General features: G+C 29.7%; 3 protein-coding genes across 5 annotated transcripts; 1 reads left to right on the top strand and 2 right to left on the bottom strand.

The window, feature by feature from the left end:
* Positions 1–441: 441 nt before the first annotated feature.
* On the bottom strand, positions 442–6,595 carry LOC130445752 (peroxisomal multifunctional enzyme type 2-like). Of its 3 annotated transcripts, XM_056781596.1 has the most exons (10): positions 6,182–6,595; positions 5,919–6,071; positions 5,483–5,799; positions 5,107–5,428; positions 4,761–5,048; positions 4,421–4,615; positions 3,820–3,974; positions 3,643–3,760; positions 1,181–1,378; positions 442–776 (listed from the first exon to the last, which is right to left on the bottom strand). In XM_056781596.1, exons 1-10 carry the CDS (start codon positions 6,372–6,374, stop codon positions 565–567), a joined length of 2,151 nt encoding a protein of 716 aa, XP_056637574.1. In that variant the 5' UTR covers positions 6,375–6,595; the 3' UTR covers positions 442–564. The 3 variants fall into 3 exon arrangements, with proteins under 3 accessions (XP_056637574.1, XP_056637575.1, XP_056637576.1); XM_056781597.1 differs by lacking the exons at positions 3,643–3,760; positions 3,820–3,974; positions 4,421–4,615; ... (3 more) ...; positions 5,919–6,071; positions 6,182–6,595 and adding an exon at positions 2,749–2,909; XM_056781598.1 differs by lacking the exons at positions 3,643–3,760; positions 3,820–3,974; positions 4,421–4,615; ... (3 more) ...; positions 5,919–6,071; positions 6,182–6,595 and adding an exon at positions 2,125–2,257.
* Positions 6,596–7,174: 579 nt separating this feature from the next.
* LOC130445751 (maternal protein exuperantia) lies at positions 7,175–11,395 on the top strand. The gene is made up of 6 exons (XM_056781595.1): positions 7,175–7,383; positions 7,544–8,024; positions 9,493–9,811; positions 9,866–10,054; positions 10,111–10,423; positions 11,011–11,395. Exons 2-5 carry the CDS (start codon positions 7,561–7,563, stop codon positions 10,408–10,410), a joined length of 1,272 nt encoding a protein of 423 aa, XP_056637573.1. The 5' UTR covers positions 7,175–7,383; positions 7,544–7,560; the 3' UTR covers positions 10,411–10,423; positions 11,011–11,395.
* An 8,673-nt stretch (positions 11,396–20,068) lies between these two features.
* On the bottom strand, positions 20,069–23,688 carry LOC130445732 (YY1-associated factor 2). Its single transcript, XM_056781569.1, has one exon. It carries the CDS (start codon positions 23,605–23,607, stop codon positions 23,161–23,163), a length of 447 nt encoding a protein of 148 aa, XP_056637547.1. The 5' UTR covers positions 23,608–23,688; the 3' UTR covers positions 20,069–23,160.
* Positions 23,689–23,747: the final 59 nt, after the last annotated feature.

Below are 23,747 nucleotides of genomic sequence, written 5' to 3'. Positions count from 1 at the left end.
TCAACTTTTGCCAAATATTACGCGTTTTATCGACTTTTGTTTTCAAATTAAATGAAAAGCTAGTTTCTGTATCAAATAGTTATTTTGAAACATTTCTGATTGCCCCTGTAACATTTTTCAATAGAAACTTTCTAAAAGAAACTGTAAATTATATTTTCTACTTAGTTCATCACTATCCACCAGTATTTAACTAATAATTAAATTTTTTTAAAACATTTTCAAATTATATTCAATGGTACATTTGAACTACTATTGATATTTACTCATATAAGTACCCATAAATTTGTCTAATTTGTTCTTAGTAAGCTCCAATTACCCCCTATAGCTCACAATTCACTAGATTTTCACTTGCAGTAACTGCTATAAGCTGATTTCTTCAACTTGCCATTTGTATTTCAACATATTGAGGAATCGAAGGGTTTTTCAATAATAATTCACAAATATATGTTGATTATTTATTGATATAAAATTTCATCACCCTTAAAAATATAATAACAATCACCATACAAATGAAAGGAACATATATATAAAAAAAATTTAACAAAGAGAGACGTTTTATTAAATTTACAATTTGGCGTTTGTTTTCAACAATGGGGCTAATTTTTGTGCCATCATTATGTTTCCTGTTATCTTTAGTTTTCCCTTCATGAATGCCTGTTGAGGATTCAGTTTACCTTCCGCCAATAGCATGAAATCTTCATCGGATATGGTTAAGGTGGTATTTGGCTTCCCTTCGGGTTTTCCTTCATAAACTTTAGCATTCTTCAAATCCATCGCTATAAAATGTATTAAAAAATTTGTGGATTTAGTGTAGTGCCTCGGTTAATCACCGTAAGGATTCATAATGATTCAAGTTGGAGTGCTATAGCAGGAAATAATCTAGGATATGACAAATTTTGAAAAAAAAATCTAAAATAAGTCAATTTCAAATACATTTCCATGCCTATAGATCCCAAAAACACACCTTGTAGAACGTTAAAAGACTTAAGGGTTAAGTAATACATTTTGAAGCTGCTCTTATTATTTATATCAACTTTATAATTGTCTTTTACATTTTGAACATTTGGATTTTTAAATTTGTTTATAAACTAAGTAAGAAAACAGCACATTTGGTATTTAGAAACGTGGAAAGCTAGTTTTAATAACCTAAAACAATTTTTTCGACAAAATCAATACTTACTCCAATGTTTGACTTGTTTCCCATCTTTGGTGATGTTGTATAAAAATGTTCCGCCAACTGATTTGGCCTTTCCTGGATCAGCTTTGACTTGATCGATGATGAATTCGAAAATAGCGTCACTTTTCAAGTTACTCATTGTAGTTGTTGTTAAATTAGAAGGTAAACTAGCCTTAACCGATTTTAAATCTACGTAGGAACCTGAATAATAGAAATAATTAAAATTATATATAATTTGGAAAACAACCATAGAACCCAAATGAACTAAAGAGGCCCATTCAGTGAAAGAGACTTTATTGTATCATACAAGATACTGACTCATTTAGAGTTTCCAATTCACCACTTTTTCATCTAATATTATTAACTAATGTTTTTATTTCCCCCTTAAAAAATTAGTAGAAGTAGGACTATTTTAAGTTATATAAAATATTGGCAGTTTAAAAGGATCAAACTTGTAGAAACACAACGTAACAGTGCAAAAGTTATTCAAAAACATGTCCGAAGTGTTAAAAAATCTAAATTGGATAGTTAAAACTAAGATACATAAAAAATGGTGACCTAGGAAGCTAAAGATTGTCAAAAACTTGGTAATTTTGGAAAACCAACAGTGAAATAAAGGAAATTAGTAAATCTAGGGCTATTTCAAATCTTAAAACAAGTATTAGTTGTTTAAGAGGATCCCACATGTAGAAACACAACAAAATAGTGCAAATGTCATTCGACAATTTGCTAAAAGCTAAATTGGAAAGTTAAAACAATAAATAGAAAACTGAGAAGCTGAAGAGTATCGTATCCTTAATAATTCATGTACAAATAAACAAAAAAGTCTGATGATTGAGAGTTTCGAATTAATCATTCAACACATTTCATGTATTTCATTATTATTAAAAATGTTATTGTTTCAATTTTATTGTATAACTCGTAATATATAATATTGTGAAACTTACGTCAATGACAAACAAAATTATCAGTTTAAATGAATAGAAAAATATATTTCGAAGGGTAAACTTTGTTTCAATACATTAATAACGAAATATAATGTTGATAAGTAAGGATATAATCATACCACTCGAGTTAAACAACTCATTAAAATAATTAGAATCTAAAAGATAACTTCGTGAATTATCTATTCTAATTTTCATACTTGATTCGACCTTTAGTACTTATTCAAGCAGTTTAGTTCAATATAATATGTTTGTTAAAAGATTTATCACGTTGAAGTACGAATAATTGCAGATAATCATTTCTTAAAAAAAAGGTTAAAAAGCAAATAATAACAAGAAAATTGCCATAGCCAACTATGAGAAATACTAAAAGTAATTAATGGAGATAGAAAGTTCGTAAATATCATCAAAATAACGTAAAAATCGACCCAAAGATATTTGATTACAAATATTTAGACGAAATTAGAATTTGAGGTTAGAAAAAAGACGTAAATTATTTTTATTGAAATTAAAACTTTAGTTATCTTGTAAATACAACGAATTAAGATGAATTAATAATATAAATAAGAATAAACAAAAAAAACATTTCGTGTGGGATAATTAAAGAGAAATTACGAATAACCTCACCTTGTTTTAATGAATGATTGACCTGTTTTAATAACCGAATCGAAATGTCACAACTACCGATCGAAAAATTAGCAATTCTACTTATCTATAGATATATTGGAGTATTTATAATTTCTAATTTTCTTATAACGTAAAATGGGGAATCAACGATTAAATCCTTGATCGACATCTAACCTTGATAAAACGATGTTGCCAGATGTATGTGTCGAAAGTCCAAATTTCAATAATTTGCATAATCTTTTAGAAGAGGTTATACAAGGGTCAAAATTGATTATTTATCTGATAAAATTCACATATTCAAGAATCTCGAAGTAAATTTTAGTTTTATTATTTTTTTTATTACTGACAAAATTATAACTTATATTTTTCTCTCCATTAATGACGTAAAATGTTTATTATGGTGAGATTTAATTAAAACAAAAGGAAACATTTTCAGGATCATGTGTATTTTGATATTTCAAAATTCCATTTTTGAAAGACGACGCAAAGCCGAGAAATTAGCAACAATCTTACAACACCGAAAACTAAATCACACGACTACCAACTTTTAGAATGTAATTTCCAATGATACAAGAACAATTATTTCATTTATATTATGGATATTTAGATTTTGTAGATTGGTAGCAATTGTTACTAATGTCAAAATTAAAAATTTATATACAATTCAATGTTGTTTGAAATTTGATATTGTATACAGTTATTTTCGTGATTTAACATATTAAAAAAATTAAAATTCGTTATTTACGAGGTACAGTTATCAGATTACGAACCAGGTATAGTAAAAAAAAGTTTTTTATCATATTTAGTTTAGACTTAATCGTTTTTTTTTAAATTTGTATTCAAAATAGTTTTTCACATAAAAAAAATTGATAAAAACAATTATCAAGTACTTACCTCCAATAACGACTTGGTTGCGTTCAACAGCAGTCGTTTCAAAATGAATTCTGTTGCCTTCTCTCCACATATCAACTTTTAAAGTTTCACCAGGCATAACTGGTTTCAAAAATCTCGCCTGTACGAAAATAATTGAGAAAATCATCATTTTGAAACGTCGAATTGTTTAGATATTACCTTAACTGCTTTAAATAATGAGGAATCATGGGAAGCAAAAGTTGCCAAAACTAATCGCACGGATATACCCAGAGAACATAACCCGTGCAGAATCGGTTTATCATAACCTGCTATTTTCGCTATTTCTGGATCAATATGTAATGGATTGATGTCTCCTGGAATTGTGTTAATGCGTACGTCGTTTTTAATATATATAAATAGGGAAACGATAAAAAATATAATTAATAACATCAAATTTGAACAGGAATAATTTGAAAAATGGAAAAATGTGTCCTAAAGAAAGGTTTATCAGATGTGGTACTGCATTAGAATACAGAGACCTTTTTGACTTATGAATAATCAAAAAAAGAAAAATATTCCACTAAAAATGATAATAAGGCACTAATTTAATTTGTATTTCAATAAAATGAAAAATGGAGTTAAAGGGAGTGCCACTTGTAAAACAGTTATTCAAAAACATTTTTGAAATGTTAAGAGAACAAAATTAGGAAGTTAAAATGATCATACATAAGAAATGGTTGAATAGAAAGCTAAAGATTTTCTTAAACTTGATAATTTTTTTAAATCAACAGTGAATAATTATTGTAATGAATTGTTTTACCTGTTAATCTGTAGATGGCGGCTTGATCTACGGTAGTTTTATGAGAAACGGTCGCGTCCGGATTTCTATTAGGTTTAGGTTGACAGGGAACGGCTTTTGTTCCGGTCCTAGGTCCACCGAACTTACCGGCTCCAACAACAAAAGAGACACATTGATTACGACAAACTAAATTACCGTTTGAGTCATAAGATTCAACTGTAACAAATAAATCAGCATTTGTAATAGTTTAGAATCATCAAATTCTAGAGTATAAATAAAATGGTACATTTGAACTACTTGGCTATAAAATCATATCACATTAAATAAAATTACTTTTATATTAATATTTTACATTACTCACTATCAACAGTGATGGCTGCTCCTGATCCTTTGTCCAATACTTCGGCAAGTTTACATTTTGATAGAAGTTTTCCTTCTGTAGGTAAATCCCCTACTATTTCAATGTATTGTTCTCCATGTAGCACGTTTTCCAGTCCAATATCTTTACCAGGAATTGCATTTTTAACGATCGACGAAGAAAATAATACTTGTATGGAAGGTAATATGAAGAAAGTAGGCAAAACTGAGAATTGATCATGATATTCATAAAGATATTTGAGTTCATTTGGAGTTTCCACAGACGCACCAACTAAAAACAGTTAAACAAAAATTTTGAAAATTGTATTTAACACGAAATCAACACTCACCAGCTAAAGCATATAAAATCTTATCTTTATTACAGAAATTAAAAACATCTTCATTGTCTGATTCGATGTTACCATTTTTTAGACCTTCCAAAGATGCTATTAGGGCTCCTGTCGCATCCTGGATACTATCTAACCTTTTGGCATTAGAAATATCTCTGATAGTTTCCCAATTAGTTTTAACATTTTCAATTGAAACTCCATCTTCGATATTAGACCTCAATAGAGCACCGTTTGCTCTTACTATAGTACAACGACCGGCCCAACCAGCTGCAGCTTCTATAATTGATCCATTCTCTTGACAACTTTCGTGACACAGATATGCCTGATGATAATAACCATTTAAAGGATGTTAATATGTTTAAATAAATGTACTTACCACAACTGGAGCTATGAATTCTGGTTTCAACTGTGCAAATAAATCAGGTGGTAAAATATCCTCAGTGAGTCGACTTGCTGCAGTTGGAACAATCACGTTACAAAAAATGTTGCTCTTATTGCCCTCTATAGCGATGGTATTAGCCAAACCGACTAATCCCAGTTTAGCTGCTGAGTAGTTTGCTTGACCAAAGTTTCCATAAAGACCAGAATTGGATGCAGTCATTATGATTCTTCCATATTTTTGTTTTTTAAATATTGGGAAAGCCGCTTGCGTTGTCTTAAAACTTCCTTTCAAGTGCACATTGTGTATGAGATCTGAAATTTAAAAAAATACTCGCACTAAATTAAATATAGTGTGTGTATATAAATTTGGAATAAAAAATACCATTCCTTCCACGACTACATAAAAAAATTAATATATATAACAAACTTACCCCAATCTTGATCTGAAATCTTCATAAAACTCCTGTCTCTCAATATCCCAGCATTATTAACCAAAATATCGACGCGACCAAAATTATTCAAAGCCGTTTGAATGATTTTTTCACCATCAACTACAGAATTATAATCAGCAACGGCGATACCACCTAGAAGTAACACGTAATGGCTACAATGTATAAAAATCGCGAAATCTTCAATAGTATAAAGAGCTAGATGTATGTAATTCTTTAGTAGTTATTTATAAAAAAAAATATACCATTTCTTTTAATTTCCTCTACGACTGCATCGGCTGCTTTCGATGAGCTTCCATCACCGTGTCTTCCTCCTCCTAAATCGTTTACAACAACTTTAGCTCCTCTGGAGGCAAAAAGTAGGGCGTAGGCCCTACCCAACCCTGCTCCTGCTCCCGTAACTACGGCTACACGATCGTCAAATCTCAATTCGGCCATTATCTTGTTGGGTTTACAAACGTACTAACGATTGGAAATAAAATACGAACTTGCATTAACACCTTATCTACAATAAGTTGAATGTTAACCTTTGATCTAAAGCTATTTACATCAACCAATCAAACTTCGAACGATTAAATTATGTTAAGGAGATTGTGGACAATTAAAAAAATTCAAATTGTAAAATTATTGTTTTTATTGAAAACAAAGTGACAGGAGACGTAGTGCTCGAAAAGAAACGAGAAGTTAGCCACATAAGGAAAAACACAACAAGAAGAGTTCATTTTCGGTACCGTCTTGCAAACTAAATAGAATTGAACTTATATTACTTAACTATTTGATAATAAATTAACACTATAAATATTATTTAATAAAATTATGTTATAAATATAATGCGAGTAACTGTCAAGCAGAATAAACAGTGTAGTGTAAGACATGCAAGAGCTAAAACAAAACAAATCGTTACCGAAAAATGTAAAAATACAAAAACATTTTTTAAAATTCACATAATTTAAATATATGGTTGTTTAAATAGTGAATATACGGATCGGGATACTATGAATTATATATTTTTTGATGAAATGAAGTAAAATCATAGAACTACAAATGAAAGTGAGAACTGTCAAACATATGAATATATACTGCGAAACTTACCATTGGTCGATTTTTAGAATCTAGAACGTACTGATAATTCGATTGTTAAATAAATTTATGGATTTACCTTGTCACAGTTGAAAATATTAGTAAAGGATTTTTTATATTTGCGGTATGTATTAAATAAAAATTTATTATTTAAAATTAGCGCTTAATGACGCGTCTTCCGCATGCGCACGCACATTTCCCACCTACATATTTAACCACACGTGCAAGATGCATTTTTCAGTTCGTACATAAATCTAATTAATTTACAATTTGTATTCCAAGGTAGTAAGCGTATACAACGCGGGTTAAATAGTTATTTTCTAGTCTTTTTTTACGTATCTGATAGTCTGAAGATTTTGATATTGTGGTAAGTCGATTATGTCTTATAATTATTTTTATTAACATTCCGACTGGATTGGGTGGGGCAGTACAAAATTAGTAAATTCATCGCCACGTGTTTGATGTTTGTGCAGTTTTGTCAATTTAACGTTTTAGTAAGAAAAATTAACATATTATACTTGTTATAGATATAAAATAAGTTAGGATGGTACAAAAAGAGAGTTCAAACTCTGGCGATGAGAGTTCGGTGTCTGTTGTACCTGAAAATCCCGCTAAGGGTATCCCTTTTGGAAAATACCGGCTAGTTGGATGGGGTATAGACACTACAGGACGTCGACTTATCGATGAAATTATTCAGATAGCTGCTTATACTCCCGATTCGAAATTTTCACAATATATTATGCCATTTGGGGACCTGAATCCGATATATAGCCGCAGACACGGTATTAGGGTGGTTAATACAATACGCTACAGACGTCTAAGGGATACGAATACTCAAGAATTCGTTAAAACCAAGAGTGAAATATCGGCTCTGCAAGATTTCTTGCAATGGTTAGAAGCTGCAAAGGGAGACGACGTTGATGGCATCATACTTATTTACTACGAACTACGTAAAGCTTCCCCCGGTATGCTTTTGGAATCCCTCAGAAGATATTCTTTGATTGAAAGGTAAAATTTTTTATGTAAATATCAGTTTCTTATCTTATTTTTTTATTTATAAACAAAAAAATTACATTCTTTCATAGATAAGATTTTGTTTATAGTAATATGTGAAACAAAATAAATTGTTATCAAGATATTAAATTTAGCGATTTTTAGTTGTAATTAAAATTATGAACAGCATTTCAAAATTATAAAAATGTAATTAAAAATCTTGGTTTTTACAATATGAAGTAAAAAGTTTTTACTTGAATCTAGTTATTCCACATTTTTTGTCCTTGTAGATACATTAACATTTCTTTTAATGGTTTTTTTAAAAATTTTTTAGGTATAACTTGATTTTGTAAACTTAGTTGTTCCTTTGTTAATAAATCGAGATATATTTTGATTTTTATAAACAATGTGCATATGAATTTATAAATTTGTAATAAATCTAGGCTTTTTTTTTAAAGACTTGCTTTTAACTTAATACTGGATGTTAAAACATAAAATATCCTTTTTGGCTCACTCAGATATCGTTATTTCTATTGGGTGTAACATAAATTTCGTGAACTAATTTGTATAAATTTACTTTTGTAATTAATTTTATCTCCTAAGTCTATATACAGGACTGTTTCCAACATTTTTGCTATTTTGTAAATTTTATTCTATTCGAAGATGTCTGTTCGTCAATTTTTCCTATCAGTACATCTAATATTTTAACAAGCATCAATTTCACAACTTTTTTTGCAAATTTTTTACATTTACAAATATTTTTGACCAGTATTTCATGAACTCTTGCCTAATGATACATTTGAACTACTTCGCGCTATAAAATCATATCATTTGAGATAAAATTGCATTTATAATTCACATTACTCACTGTCGAATAAAATGGTACATTTGAACTACTCTATAAAAAGCATTAATTTGTCAACTTCCTCTCCACATTGTAACTGCTCCCAAAATATTGTCTGCTTTTATTTTATGCAATCCTGTACTAATTCTACAATCAATTCAATTATATAAATCATTTTTTGTTGTTTTTATGGAACTTAGAAATACCCCAAGTAGTTTATGTTGAATTAGAGGACTGTTTTCAGCCTTTCTGTTATTATGTTCAATTCTAAGATGTTTGTTCTTAATTTTTCAACTTTTTTTTTAAATTTTTGTACTTTTTCAAATATTTTTGACCAGTATTAAATGAACTCATGCCTAATGGTACATTTGAACTACTTTGATATAAAATTGATTTTATATTTTACATTGATTATGGTTGAATAAAATGGTACATTTGAACTACTTCTCTATAAAAAGCGTGGGTTTGTCAACTTTTTCAAAAAATTTGACCAGTAATAAATAAACTTTTGCATCGTACATCTCATTCAAACTTTTTTATTTAATTCCAACAGCTTTTTAGGTAATTCTGAACTGTTTCAATGTGATTGACTAATGCCTGTATATATTTGAATCCAGAAAAGTGAAATATCTATTACAGGTTTTCAAAAGTCGTTAAAGGATTCGCTAATGGTTACAACATTGCCCAAGCGAAATGTGCCAACACCACCAAATCTTTCAATCTCCATGTTATGTCAAAAATACTGTTGAATAGAGGTGCTGAGCACTTCAACAGTGCAGTAGACCGCGCCAGAGCATCTTTTGACATTGCTGCTCATTTAGCGCAAGGCGAAAGACTAGAATTAGAAGGAGAAAGTTCCAGTAAGGATTGTACAGGAAGGGAATCGCATTTGATGGACGTTGTATGTCCTTACGTTAATCCAATTGATGCCGAAGAGGAAGAAATCGCTGTTTTTAAGGTATTTTTTTTTTCTATATTTGGTAATTTTTTTATTATAAATCAATTGTTTCAGGTATTATTAGAACGACAAAACACATTCCGGCCTGTCTTTGGGGCTCTTTTGAGAGCTAGCCGATCAGAACGACAACACGCCACATATTTGAGAAGACTCCTGGCCGAAAACAATATAAACTATGACAAACTTAAAATTGCTTATGAATCAGGCGCCAAAACTGGATTAGAGAAGGTCATTAAAGGCGAGGTAATTTGATTTTTGGTCTATTACTTCCATACGACTTTTTGAAATTTGTTTCTCAGGTAGCCAACGCGAAGGATAAAGATCTGGAGGAGCTTTTGGAAATCTTGGATTGTTTCTTTGATCCGGACAAGACGGCCATCCAACCAAAACCGAAACCTAGTCCGCAACGTTTCGCTTATAGAAGGAGGACTAAATTTAACAGAAACAAGAATTCGACGTCCGAGAACAAAAATTCGAACAATAAAAATGACAATCCGACAGTTACTAGCGAAAATACGTCGCTGGGGAGCGAATCCGGTCAGGATGTGAAGAAGGAAGTCATTGATCCAAAAGAGGAAAAGACAGTGGCTGCTCAATGAGTGCCTTGATCAAGTGAGTACAAAAATTGATGATTTTTTTTAGAAAAAAATTGGTCTTTTATCATTTTACTAATCGTTGATTTTCTTTTGCGACATACTATATATTTAGTGCAATTGTTGAAACTATTTTGGGACACGCTGTATATTTGGTTGTCTTTCTAGAAAAAAATTAGGGAAAATTGAAAAATTTGTTGCATACAGGGGATGTACAACTTTGTGCTACAAATTGCTCTTATAATATACAGAGGGTATCAATTTTAACCACCGTCTAAATGTTCCTAGTTGAAAAAAAGTGTAAAAACAGGTCACATAAAAGTTTTTCTGTTTGTCTACGTCCGCCTCACTTTACAGATTTAGTATCAAGTGACTTATGGCTCTTTTGAAACCAAAATATGTGCTAAAAGAGAAGCTCTTTGACCTGTCAATGAAAATACCGAAATAGGCACAAAAATTTCTAATTTTTCATCGTAGTTTCGATTGAATTTTCCATTATAGGGAAACGTTGATTTGAAAAATTGGAATATTTTTGTTTTGATTAATTAGAAATTCGATTTATTGGAGTTTTTTACTTATGGGAATCCATTTTTTTGTTATTTTCAGAGTACTGAAGACTTTTACTTATAAGGGAAGACTTTTGTTCACTTCAAGGCCAATTTTGTTTGCACCAACAAGGATTGAACAGCATTTTTGTGTGACCCACACATCGGAAGCTGTTAATCTGACATTTAAAAAAAATTAAATATTTAAATGGCATTTTTTCACACATTGATGTATTTTTTTTTCGTTTTTCTTTTTTTTATTATTTCGAGGCAATTTTCAAGTGTGATTGATACTTTATTTTTTATTAATTCAGAACATGTTTAATTTTTTTGTGATAGTAATAGGATTATGTATTTGTAACATTCATTAATGATTGTTTGTTACATACCTGTTATTAATATTGAGTTTAATAAAGTTTAATACTAAATTTTTGTCTACGATATTTTATTTTTTCCCTTTTACCACTTGCTTTAGTCCTTTATCCTGTTCTCTTCGATATGAGACGGAAACAAATCTCCGATGACCAAAGAAAAGGTAAGTGAAATTAGAAATTTTAAGTATTGAAACAATCATTAAAAATACGTGCCCAATGAACCCATTTTTGAGAAAAATTTTTAAATCAATAGAAAAACGAGTGAAAATTTTTATTAAATCATTACAAAAACGTGTCAAATAAACCAAATTTTGGTTAACATTTGAACTGATCATTAAAAATCCTGTCTGAAGAACAGATTTTTCAAAAATTTTTATTAAATCAATAGAAAACCGTGTCAAATGAAGCAATTTTTGAAAACTTTTATTAAATCAATAGAAAAACGAGTTAGAACAAACCAATTTTTGAAAATTTTTATAAAGTCAATAGTAAAATGTGTCGAATTAACTGATTTTTGACAATTTTTATTAAATCAATAGAAAAACGAGTAAAAACAAAGAAATTTTTGAAAACTGCTACTAAATCATTAAAAAACGAATCAAAACAAACCAATTTTTGAAAATTTCCATTAAATTATAAAAACGTGTCAAATGAACTGATTTTTGACAATTTCTATTAAATCGACAGGAAAATGAGTAAAAACAAACCAATTTATGAAAATTTTTATTAAACCATTAGAAAAGCGTGAGAAATGAACCATTTCTTGAATATATAAACTAATGAGTATACTTACTATTTCCATAATGAAGTATAAGAACGACTAAATCAAGTATTTTAAATAAATTAATCAACTGTATGATGGTGTTTTGAAAATATAATAGGGTCTTTTGAATTTCTACTGATCCAGTAATTGGTGGGAGTCTCAATTTCCACAATATATCCTGCATACCTACGTAGTGTCTCCCCTACGAGTATTGTCTATATATGTAATTCAAGCGAGACTAAATGGGCCACGGGTTCGTACTCGTTATAATCCATGGGACCACACAAAACTGTATTGGAATTAACAGTAGAAAAATTATCTCTTTTAGTACCTCAACAATCAAAATTTTTAAATTAGTAGCTTAACAATCTTATCGAATAATTCACAAAACACGCGGCAAATTTGTGGTGAAATACATAACTCCCAATTCACCTTATAACATTAGCAAAACCATACAAAAATTATTAAAAGTTTATACTTTGTTCAACACCAATTCCACCAATAATGGCGCCATTAGTTTTTTACAACAAAATAGTAGATGTTTTACGCTGTTGCCATGTTGTAATTTCTATCCGGTTGTTGAAAAATGAATAAAATTATTTCAACTTTCTTAACACTAAAATATAATGACCTAATAGTGTATTTTAAAAGCTATTTATTACTTACATTGCTTATAAAAATAGTTACAATTATCGTGATTTTTAAAATAAGTTACTAGGGATACTATATCTCGCAATTATTTAATAAAACTTTTTCATCACGACGCAGTGTTCGAAACTCTTCTCAAATAGTTAAAATACCATTATATTTCACACGATAGTTAGTGATACATAAAATTCAAAAGAAAAACACAATAAGAGTTTTTTTACACAACTGTATGATTTTACAATAATAAATCCGACAACGCCGAAAGCTGATACTACACGAGTACCAACATTTAGAAGATGATTTCCCCGAGGTTTCATATCGGCTTTGTTCGCAGAACATAATTTAAAAATATTTAAAAACCGAGTGTTTCAAAGACGCATGTTTGTTCACAAGATTTTCTGAATATGCATTCTTCCAAGAACGATCCTATTATACTCTGTGCTAAAATTTTTGAAATATTTGGAATCGCAAGATAACCTATCATTGAAAGCGGTTTAAATAACTACTGATAATTATATGTTTACATCACAGAACAACTAAAACTTCTATTTTTTAAGTTTTATTATATATAATTCACTTTTATATTATATTTTACAATTTCTTAATTTATAAAATATTTTGAAAATCTGGCAACGTTGTTCAAAAGCGAACATAGTTTCACAGTCTAGATTCAGAGTTATGATTCACTTGATTGAATGTTGAGAGCATTGTCTTTCGAAAAAATAAGTTTCTAAATAATTAAAACATAACAATTTATAATTAGAAACATGAACAGAAAGTGAATAACATCATTAAATGGTTTTTCTAGAAAAATAACCACGTAGACATCCATGTTCTCTTTCTAATGAGGTGATTGACATACGTGTAGTAACGATCACTATTGCCAAATCTAAATTAAAAAAAATTTCTTTATAACATAATATATAAAATACTATTTTTCCTCAAAATATTTTTAGTCACCTCAGCCCATATATTATTTAATAAAAAGGGTCGAAGCCAAAGGGTGCAATTTATCTTCTAGGGGTAGTGTTTCCCCTGCTAGCTACCATCAATCATTGTGGCGCTGCACCGGGAATCCTACAGGAGGGTGTGCAACACCCCCGGCTTACTGCAAGTGCAATATATGACGGTTCGTCTTCACCCCTAGCTACGGTGGTTGTTGCCCTTCGAATGATATGTTTACGTTGCACGCCTTACTATTAACAAATTTTTCCAGAACTCGAAAAAAAAAAATTATTTTGTCTTATCATTTGAAATCCTTCCTCATTATATTGGAAATAATATATATATATGTATATATATATATATGTCGCCCCTAGTTTCATTATAATATGTAAAACGAATTTTACGTAGGTAGGTATATGAAACAGCTGGTGAGATAAGGTGCGACTACTATTAAGTACATGCGCGTTACATTATACGGGCTCACGGGAACGAATTTAAAAATATCATTTTCGTCCTAAAGGTCGATGCCACCAAACTGATTTAGAAATAGAAGTAGTTGTTCCATTAAATCAAATACTATTATACAGCAAAATGCTGTAATTGATAAGGATATTCTTCCATCTCACTTATTCAGACTCGATCAGTTATGCGCAAGCGTTGCTAATGTAGTGGGAGAAGCTCCATCTTCCGCAAGCTTGAAATAATAATTTTCATGTCGTGAGTTCGAATCACGCACGGTTAAGTTAATTTTTTTTCCATTTGTTTTTATGAATTATTTATATGTATATACATATATTATTTTAAATAAATAAAAATTCTAATTATTCTTCAAAACATTTAATTGTTATATTCAACATCTATGTATACAATTGGGCTTTTGAGCATGTTCCATTATTCGACATGCGCATAGCATGTATGTAAGTCTGCAGCGTTGAGTCGCCATCTTTTCCCAGACGCCTACGAGCAATTATATTAATTATATGGTTTAACTTCTTTAGAATAACTATCCACCTCTAAATGTTCTCTACATCTACGTTTCGTACCGAGTAAAATACGGTTATTAAATATATATATTTTTTATATTAGAAATAGCCTTTTATAAAAAACTTAGGTACGTTCGTTGTTCATAAATACATCAGGAATATTCTGCAGTCGCAGGACATCTGGTTCCGGTGAGCATTTGCTCCAAGGACAGATGAAATCCAGATATATAAAAGATCGACAAAAGTTTCTTTATTTATTTTAGTTATAAGCAACTGAACAAACTAACAATCTCAAGGGATAAAACTGCTAATAAATAATTATAGTAAAATAATTATTATAACGAAAACAACAACTTTAAGAAATATACACTGAACAAAATAATTCATTAATTAATTGATAGTGAAGAAAAACTATTCTGCTAAAATTTTCGCCATAGCTTGACCTTAATTAGAGAAAATAATCTCCAAAAGGATTTTGGAAACCGTTTACCCCCAGCACCTTTCAATGTTATTATAATTTTACTATTATCTATTTTCAAGAAAAAAGTTTTTAATAAAGAATGGAGTTCATGAAAAGCTCTACAAAAAAGGTTAAATACATTTTTTACGTAAACCTATTATTTTCGTTGTTACGACTGAGACAAATTCACGCTTACACACTTTAAGATTAAGTTAGGTTAAGTTAGTAGATTTGACATCTGCCGAGACATTTTGGCTTACAACAGTCAAAATAATAGGTTTACGTAAAAAATGTATTTAACCTTTTTTGTAGAGCTTTTTATGAACTTCATTTTCTGTTAAGAACTTTTTTCTCTAAAATCAGTATTTTCTGATTTATTTCTTGTAGACGTAAAGTTTCATACAATCTTCATCGTTATCTAACGATAATTTATATATTCTGATGGACCACCATGTACGTGATCATGTATAATAATTATCCAAATGTACGTCGAACGTTTAAGTTATCGTTGACATAATTTTAAAATTAGTATTAACTTAATTGCGTAAAACGTTCATAACTGGCAATATGTGAATAATTACTTCGTATGCGACTGATATCTCCTTTCAACGTTCTACTTTTCAAGTGATATCAAATATTAATTATTAATAGATATTTTGTTATTTAAGAAAATAGTTTACTTTTATTTAACCGCGTATAATTTTTTATATCCTTTCGTTCTATATTATAAATCTAACTTTGTCGGTCTTATGGGGTTGTTACTAAGAATTTATCTCTGTTTAATACGTTGGCAGATTGGAATAGGCGTCTCTTTCCCTCTCTCTCTCTCTCTTAGGTTTCTTCCCTATTTTCCATTTTACGTAAACCAGGAAATATTGGTTTAGCTAAACTAGTTTCATAATTTTTAATCAAAAATATTTAAATTTTGTGTAAAGTAATCTCGAAAAATTAGTATGTTGTTTTCTTTAATAATAATTTAAAACAAATCAGACACATAAATTCTACAGTATTGAGAATTTATATAGAAATGTATAATGTATTGCCTACTATTAGGAGCGTGGTACTGTCAGTTAATAAATGTAGTTATCTAATATTTGAATATACGTGAATAAAACGAAATATTTCGTAAGTAAATAAAAATAAAACTGTGAGATACATTATGTTATGTAATTATTAAATATACTATTCGTATTCAGATGAAAAATTAAACTACTGTTAATATAAACACAATTTATATGAGAATGTATAAAGTGTTATCTATATTTAAGGGCGTTATATTTGTGTAAACATTTAATATTTATTTAATTGATAAAATATGTGTAAATAGATATTGTGTACGCAGATAATAAGATTATCCAACAAAGTTTCGAACTGAAATTCTGGTCCTGCATTTTGGTTGGCTTAATACAAATATAATTTCTTCTTTTAAATACAAGTGACGGTTTCGATAATATTTATTTCAATGTAATATTATAGAAAATTCAGATTCTAAACTAATTTTTCCTGGACTAAATTTCAACCCTATTTTACTATATATCTATCTGCGTCTGTTCGTTTTTCACACGATTCCTCTCTCTCTAACCATTTGTTAAAGGAGATATGTCGGAACGGCGGAAAATGTGGATATTCCTATCCGGAAAACTGGGCTGGACATTTTATACTAATGATTTATGATTTTTTTTTGTTTTACAAGTAAAAGTGATGTTTTGGTTTATTCTTTGATGCATTTTCACAATGATTTTTCATTCAATTATACGTTTATGAATAAAAAAAAATCTTAAATAGATAGTACACAACGTACAGCATTGTATAGTCGAAAAGTACCAAGAAAACCACGTTACCGGAAGGAAATTTCGTACTTGTTTAAATAGCAACTATTTTAGAAGGTATTTCGGAATAAAACTGAAAATAATGTCTTGAAACTAACAAATAAATCTGCAACCAGAATCATTTATTTACCCCACGGCGGCCATTTTGATAATTTGTTAGATTACTAGAAGCAGTTTGTAATATGTTGTCAAATGTAGTAAAATTTCTTGATTAAATAAATTACTATTAAGATATAAAGAAAATAGTATAAATATGAGTTGATGAGGGAAATAATTTATAATTTGGATTAATTTCTATTGTTTAATGAAGCAATAATGGCATCTTTAAGTTTTTTCTTCTTCTTTTTTGCTCTAAAACAATGTCTTCGCCTGTAGGTGTGACAAATTTTGACGAGGGTGAATACACCATAAGATAATATGATGAAAAATCGATTTTTTTAAATGAATCATAATTTTAAAGTATTTTCCACCAACGTTTGATATTTTTTTCCAAATAAATGAAAATTTCCTTTCCTATTTTTACGTTATAGTCTATCTCTTTAAGGCGGTCTCGTTTCGTACTATCCCCTTTAGTACACACAACATAAAAAGTTGTCCGTCGGGGGCGGCTGGTGGGTAGTCGGGTGGCGCCGGGAAAGGGATCGGGGACGATTGGGTAGGGGGTAGCACTTGTCACTGGGCCGCCCGCTGCCGCCTGTTCGCTCGTGCGGGATCTCGTCGTATTCCTTTGGCTCCATACCTCACTTGCCGTTACACGATTTTAGGAGATATTTTTTTTTGAAAAAAATTTATAATGTAAAATTTCTTAACAAAAAAAATTGGTGGGGGTGGTTTAGAAGTACTAAAATTCGTGTGACGTAATTCATTCAATCATATCCAGAACGTCAGAACCCGTTTGGACCCGGCGCCTCCGCCAAAATTTATATTTTTATTAACTTAACACAACAGGACCGGCTTCACTGTCTATGTCAGTGAACGAGTTGGTTTACTTTCTTAATCTTTCTATTTCAAATACGTCAAAAGTGATTCTATGAAAAATTTCAAGACTTTATCAGAATTTTTTTCGTATATCCTTATATTTTTTAAATAATTAACTTTGGGAGTGATTTTTATTATTTTCTACCCCCAAACAATATGAAGTAAACTTATTTATATAACTATAACTTTAAATCTCGTAAATATTGTATGACGTCATCAATTTTTTGTAGTTGCAAATGTGCTGCAGTTTCCTTGACAACGGACCTTTGTCGGTCCTCTACGAGAACGTTCACCGACTCGTTCTGCATCAGCCTTCGGCGACGGTATAGATGCCGTTAGCGGAACGTCCATTTTTCTTTTAGAAATACGCATACCGGAACGAGAACGCTATGAAAATCGACTTTATATAAAACTAGGGAACGTACCCCAAAATTAAAACACGCTTTCGTATATTTTCGTTAAAAACCGGAATTATATAGGGTGATTGAAAAAAATATAACCCCGTCATATATATATATACGAGTACTATTTAACAAATAAGACGCAATTTAAAATTTAAAACTAACTAGTCTTCGAAAATGTTCAATACACTGCAAATAGAGACTCGAAACAATGTTTTTTTAATAATTAGAATCATATTGTTTAAAAATAATGTGGAATAATTCTGGACTATACCCCGTATACGTATAATCGACATATTTTGTTATAATGACGTAATTTAATTAACATAGTAAGCAGGTGTCATTCTGTATATTTTGGTAGACGTCCAAACAATGTTCCCAACTCTCAAAAATGTATCTCCCTAAATCCCCAATCTAAATCTCCCACAATCACTAAAGATTATACCTAAAAATAATTATTAATATATAAAATAAATAATTAAATATTTTTACACTGATTATGTTAGAAATCATGCAGGAATGCGCGTCGTATTTTATTCATCACGGCTCACTTAGTAACAAGCAATCGCAATAGATGTCGCAAATGCAATTTATGTAAAAATGATTTTTATTCGCTAGATTAGATTATCCCAGTGCTTACACTTTTATTTTGCTTGATTCGAAATAAAGAAATTAATATTTGAGAAATAAATATCCCTAAAAATACCATATCTTAAATTTTCTCTTCTGAATTTGGGAACCCTGTTTTCAAATATTCGGATGTTACTTGCGAATGAGCCGATCTTGTCCGAACGAGACCTACCTCGAAGTCGGCTGATTACATCATCGTTTTGATAAATTTAACACGAATTTCGAAACGTTAAAATAAAAAAAATTGTTAAACGACTTTTTAACTAAGAAATATATTTTAGTAACTGTAGTTTTTAATATGTTATTATCACTATTTAGTCCAATAAAATGAATGTTGAATTACTAATAATTGTTTTATATAAATGGCGGCTAAGTGACACTACTCGTTCCACTTGTAGATTCGCGCGGAGTTGCCACGTTTTCAGTAAATTTAAGTTCTATATTATGGTTTTTTTATTAAAAAATAAAATAAATAATCAAATATTTTTACACTGATTATGTTAGAAATCATGCAGGAATGCGCGTCGTATTTTATTCATCTCTGAACTCTTAGTAACAAGCAATCGCAGTAGATGTCGCAAATGCAGTTTATGTAAAAATTATTTTGATTCGCTAGATTAGATTATCCCAGTGCTTACACTTTTATTTTACTTGATTTGAAATAAAGAAATGAATATTTGAGGAATAAATATCCTTGAAAATACCATATCTCCCCAAAACTTGAGAACCTTGTTTTCAAATATTCGGATGTTACTTGGGAATGAGCCGATCTTGTCCGAACGAGACCTACCTCGAAGTCGGCTGATTACATCATCATTTTGATAAATTTAACACGAATTTCGAAACGTTAAAATAAAAAAAATTGTTAAACAAATTTTTAACTAAGAAATATTTTTTAGTAACTGTGGTTTTTAATATGTTATTATCACTATTTAGTCCAATAAAATGAATGTTGAATTACTAATAATTGTTTTATATAAATGGCGGCTAAGTGACACTACTCGTTCCAGTTGTAGATTAGCGCGGAGTTGCCACGTTTTCAGTAAATTTAAGTTGTATGTTATGGTTTTTTAGGATGTAAAGAATTTATTGGTATTAATAAAACGCATTTTTAATAAGGTATATTTTATTCAATTTTGTTTTCATATGAAAATGGAACATTAGAGAATTTTATTTAATTTTCATATAATTGTTTGAAAATACTCGATATAACACATTTGGAACATGTCAAAAATTTAGGTTATGTGGAAAAGATAGTAAAATATCGATATTTTTACCCAAAAAATGAAAAAAAAAAACATTTCTAAAAATACTAATTCATTTGAATTGTCGTGTAGTGTATATAACGCTAGTTTTCGAAATAGAAATTTTTTTGAATCATCGGCAATTTGAAAACAAACGTCCTAAGTTAATATTACCGAAAATATTTTTGATATAACGATTACGTTTCCGAATAAATTATACCGGGGCCAGTTAAATAATTATAAAATTAAATTTATACAGGGTGGCCAAGAATAATTTTTATGAATCATTTAAATCTAGCAGTAAAAAAATTATTTGAACAACTTTTGGCATATTTTTTTATAGGCAGTGGACATAAATGCGAAAACACTACTCAAATTATAAATTTATTGAATATACGAGGGTGCCTCTAAAAGATTCAAACTGATATAATAATAAAACGACTAATTTGGACCTTCTATTTCGCAAAAAAAATAACACAAGACATTTATTCGACTAGTTTATGCATAAAATTTATTAAAAATGACCAAAAACATCTCAAAACGCGACTTAGACACATAAAATATGTCGAAAATGATGAAAATCGAAATTTGACAGGAATTGACAGTTGAAAGGTGTCAAAATCTTTTAGAGATACGAAATATATTGAACAAATCAAACTTCTATCACCTACTACCATCAATTCAATTATATACACAAATAAATAGTTAATTGATGATCAATTCGTAGGGTCGATTGGGTGATATTAAAAAAGTGAACTTGTGGATAAATAGTATCATTTTTTTCGTGTTGTTTTGTTTGTTTTTTCGTTACAAATTGTACTGAACGCGACTAATATAAATCCGAAACGGTTTTTAACCTAATCGACCGCTTCTTTACAACGCAGAATCAATATATGGACGTCAAACGACGAAAATGCCTCAAAAAAAATCGTCATCCACATTATTATGAATTAGTTTTTATACTATTTTAATATTTAACGTGTATAGATCTAATTTATATAATGATCGATGCTATAACGTATTTCTTAAGATATCTCGAAAAGAAAAAAAGATATCGACATTCGGTTTTCGCTAATATAACGTTAATTAAGCCCACTTTTAAAAAACCTACTCAAACTTTTATAATTCAGTTAAATTCGTAAAGAGAAATCACAATATTTAGAAGATATGAAACAACGCCCTCTAGCATTCACTTTTGTGATTAAATAGCGTGGAATTTATATATTACGTATTGCTGGATAAAAGTCCTTTCGAACGACATCAAGTTTATAAAAATCGATTAAGCAGAACCGGACTTACAATCAATTTTTCAAAAAAACGTTCCCACTCTCCCCTATCGTTTATTTGAAGAGATAAATTGAAACTTGTAGGGGGGAAAATGCGCGGAATTTTTTGAAGAATTCGATTATTTCAAATAAAATGCTACTTAATTGGGTAATACTTGAAAAAATTCACTTATTTTCACTGTAATAGATCTGAAATTGTGTAAATAATTTCCACGTATTTTTCGGGGCCATTTTTGTTATAATTTTTTTTCCCAGATGCTGTAAACAATCCGTTACTGAAAAATCAGTTCTTAGTTGCGCACCCAGTACATTTTATCAGTCAAAATTAACAGGTGTGGTGATTTAAAACTGAAAAAACTAGGGGGATGAAAATCACCCGCAGTTAACGAAGGTTGCGTCGACGACAATATAAATAACAAGTTCGAGAAATTAGGATGAATAATAACCAGCATTATCTCCTCAGCAATTGACAAAATGTATATAAATACGATGGTGGTTTGTCGTAGAACTGACTCGTGATGATTATAATGTATACAAATTGTTAAACTATCTAGTTTTCCACGTCATTTAATATATATATATATATATGAAGTTTAATAACATTTGCACCCCTAGTTAACAAATAAATTGATAAAATCACTTCAAATTTAAAAAAATTTAAATTTTATTTCAATATTTCAATTATAATTTAATTTAAAAGCAATTTCTTGTTTTATTTTCTTAATTTCATTAAAAAACGTCTTTAATTACTTTGTAGTACCAAGTCGAACAAAATAATAATTTTTGTTACATCTTATTATCACCCCAATGGACCCTACATCAATTTAAGTTACATTTTTGAGGTTAGTTTCGAATCGGTATTAAAATAATTAATATTATACATTTAAAGTCCTTCGGCATGCGATTTTTTCAAAGAAAAATTATAATAAAGCTTCAATGAAACCTCACAATTACTCAAAAGTCAAAAATTACTTTCCGAAATGTGTAAATTTTGAAAAATACTTATTCCGAATGGTATTCAACAAAACCTCGATTACTTATGTGTTATAAGTAATGTTTGAATAAATAAATTTGTTAAATAAAGACAATATTTATTGAAGGAACATGTCTACTTATCAATATAGTAAATTGATAATTAGACATATCAAAAAATTTACTAAAAATGGTTAATTGAGTTTCAGGTAGGCAATAATAATGATTAGACGGTCGAAAAATACTTCTAAATCATTAATTAGAATCATATTAACGATTTTCAATCATAATTATATTGTTCTTCTGGATTTTTTGAAACAAAAAACACAGTTAAATACTTATTGTTAAAAAAAAACAATTTTTCCATTCCAAGGGTGAAATTTAAAGCTTAAATATGAATTTTATAAATGAATGCGATGCTACGAACCTTTATAGGTTAGAAAAATCACGTACCTGTACAAAATATTAATAGTAACTTTGAAACTTATCATAATTATACTATGAAATGTAAATTTCTATATTCTCTTATAATAAATGTCAACTTTTATACAAAAAAATAATTTATAATTCAATTTTTTTTCAAAATGCATTATTACCTGACGTCACAAGTCATTGTCCTCGATAATAGAGTCACTGCACCCTACAATATACCACTCAGATATATATATATACATACAAGTGCAGTTTTTCAATGAAATTCACCTCGCGTCCATGCTGGATTCCGACTGTGACCCATGATCCGAAGAACTACTACTAGATATAGTTTCGGCAGTTTTAATTTTTGGTTTATATTCTGTAATAACAACTGTAACACTATTAACTGTAACTTCCCTTGTTTGAGCACTGCTCCTATCGATATTTTTCAATCGGGGTGGATGACGACGCTTCTTGAGAGATTTCTTATCTTTTTTCTCCTTTTTTTGGTTACTGGTTGCTGGTAGAAATTGACTGGCTACCTGTTGTGCCACTAATTGTGGATTTATTCTAGGTTTACGAGTCGAAGTTCCTTTTCTAACATCACACATCAAACATTTGAAAGCTTCCGCCGTGTTTCTAAACGTACACACACTGCAGTCCCAGAAATTATCTTCCAACACTTTTGCTGAACGTTTTGCTCTACGTATAGGACTTTTTTTATTATCCATGTTAATATAAACTAAAAGAATCACTTATTTTTATATAAGTTGACAACTGCTTTTCACTCATGGCGCCATGTTTACTTGCTGTCGTTTGAGCGGCGGTGTTGTCGCTTTAATTCAACACAAAATTGACGTTTCAAATAGAA

This window comes from Diorhabda sublineata, chromosome 6, assembly GCF_026230105.1.
Source record: "Diorhabda sublineata isolate icDioSubl1.1 chromosome 6, icDioSubl1.1, whole genome shotgun sequence".
In the NCBI taxonomy this organism is placed as follows: Eukaryota; Metazoa; Arthropoda; class Insecta; order Coleoptera; family Chrysomelidae; genus Diorhabda; species Diorhabda sublineata.
The sequence above is the reverse complement of the archived record's forward strand: the minus strand, read 5'-3'. Positions and strand labels throughout refer to the sequence as shown.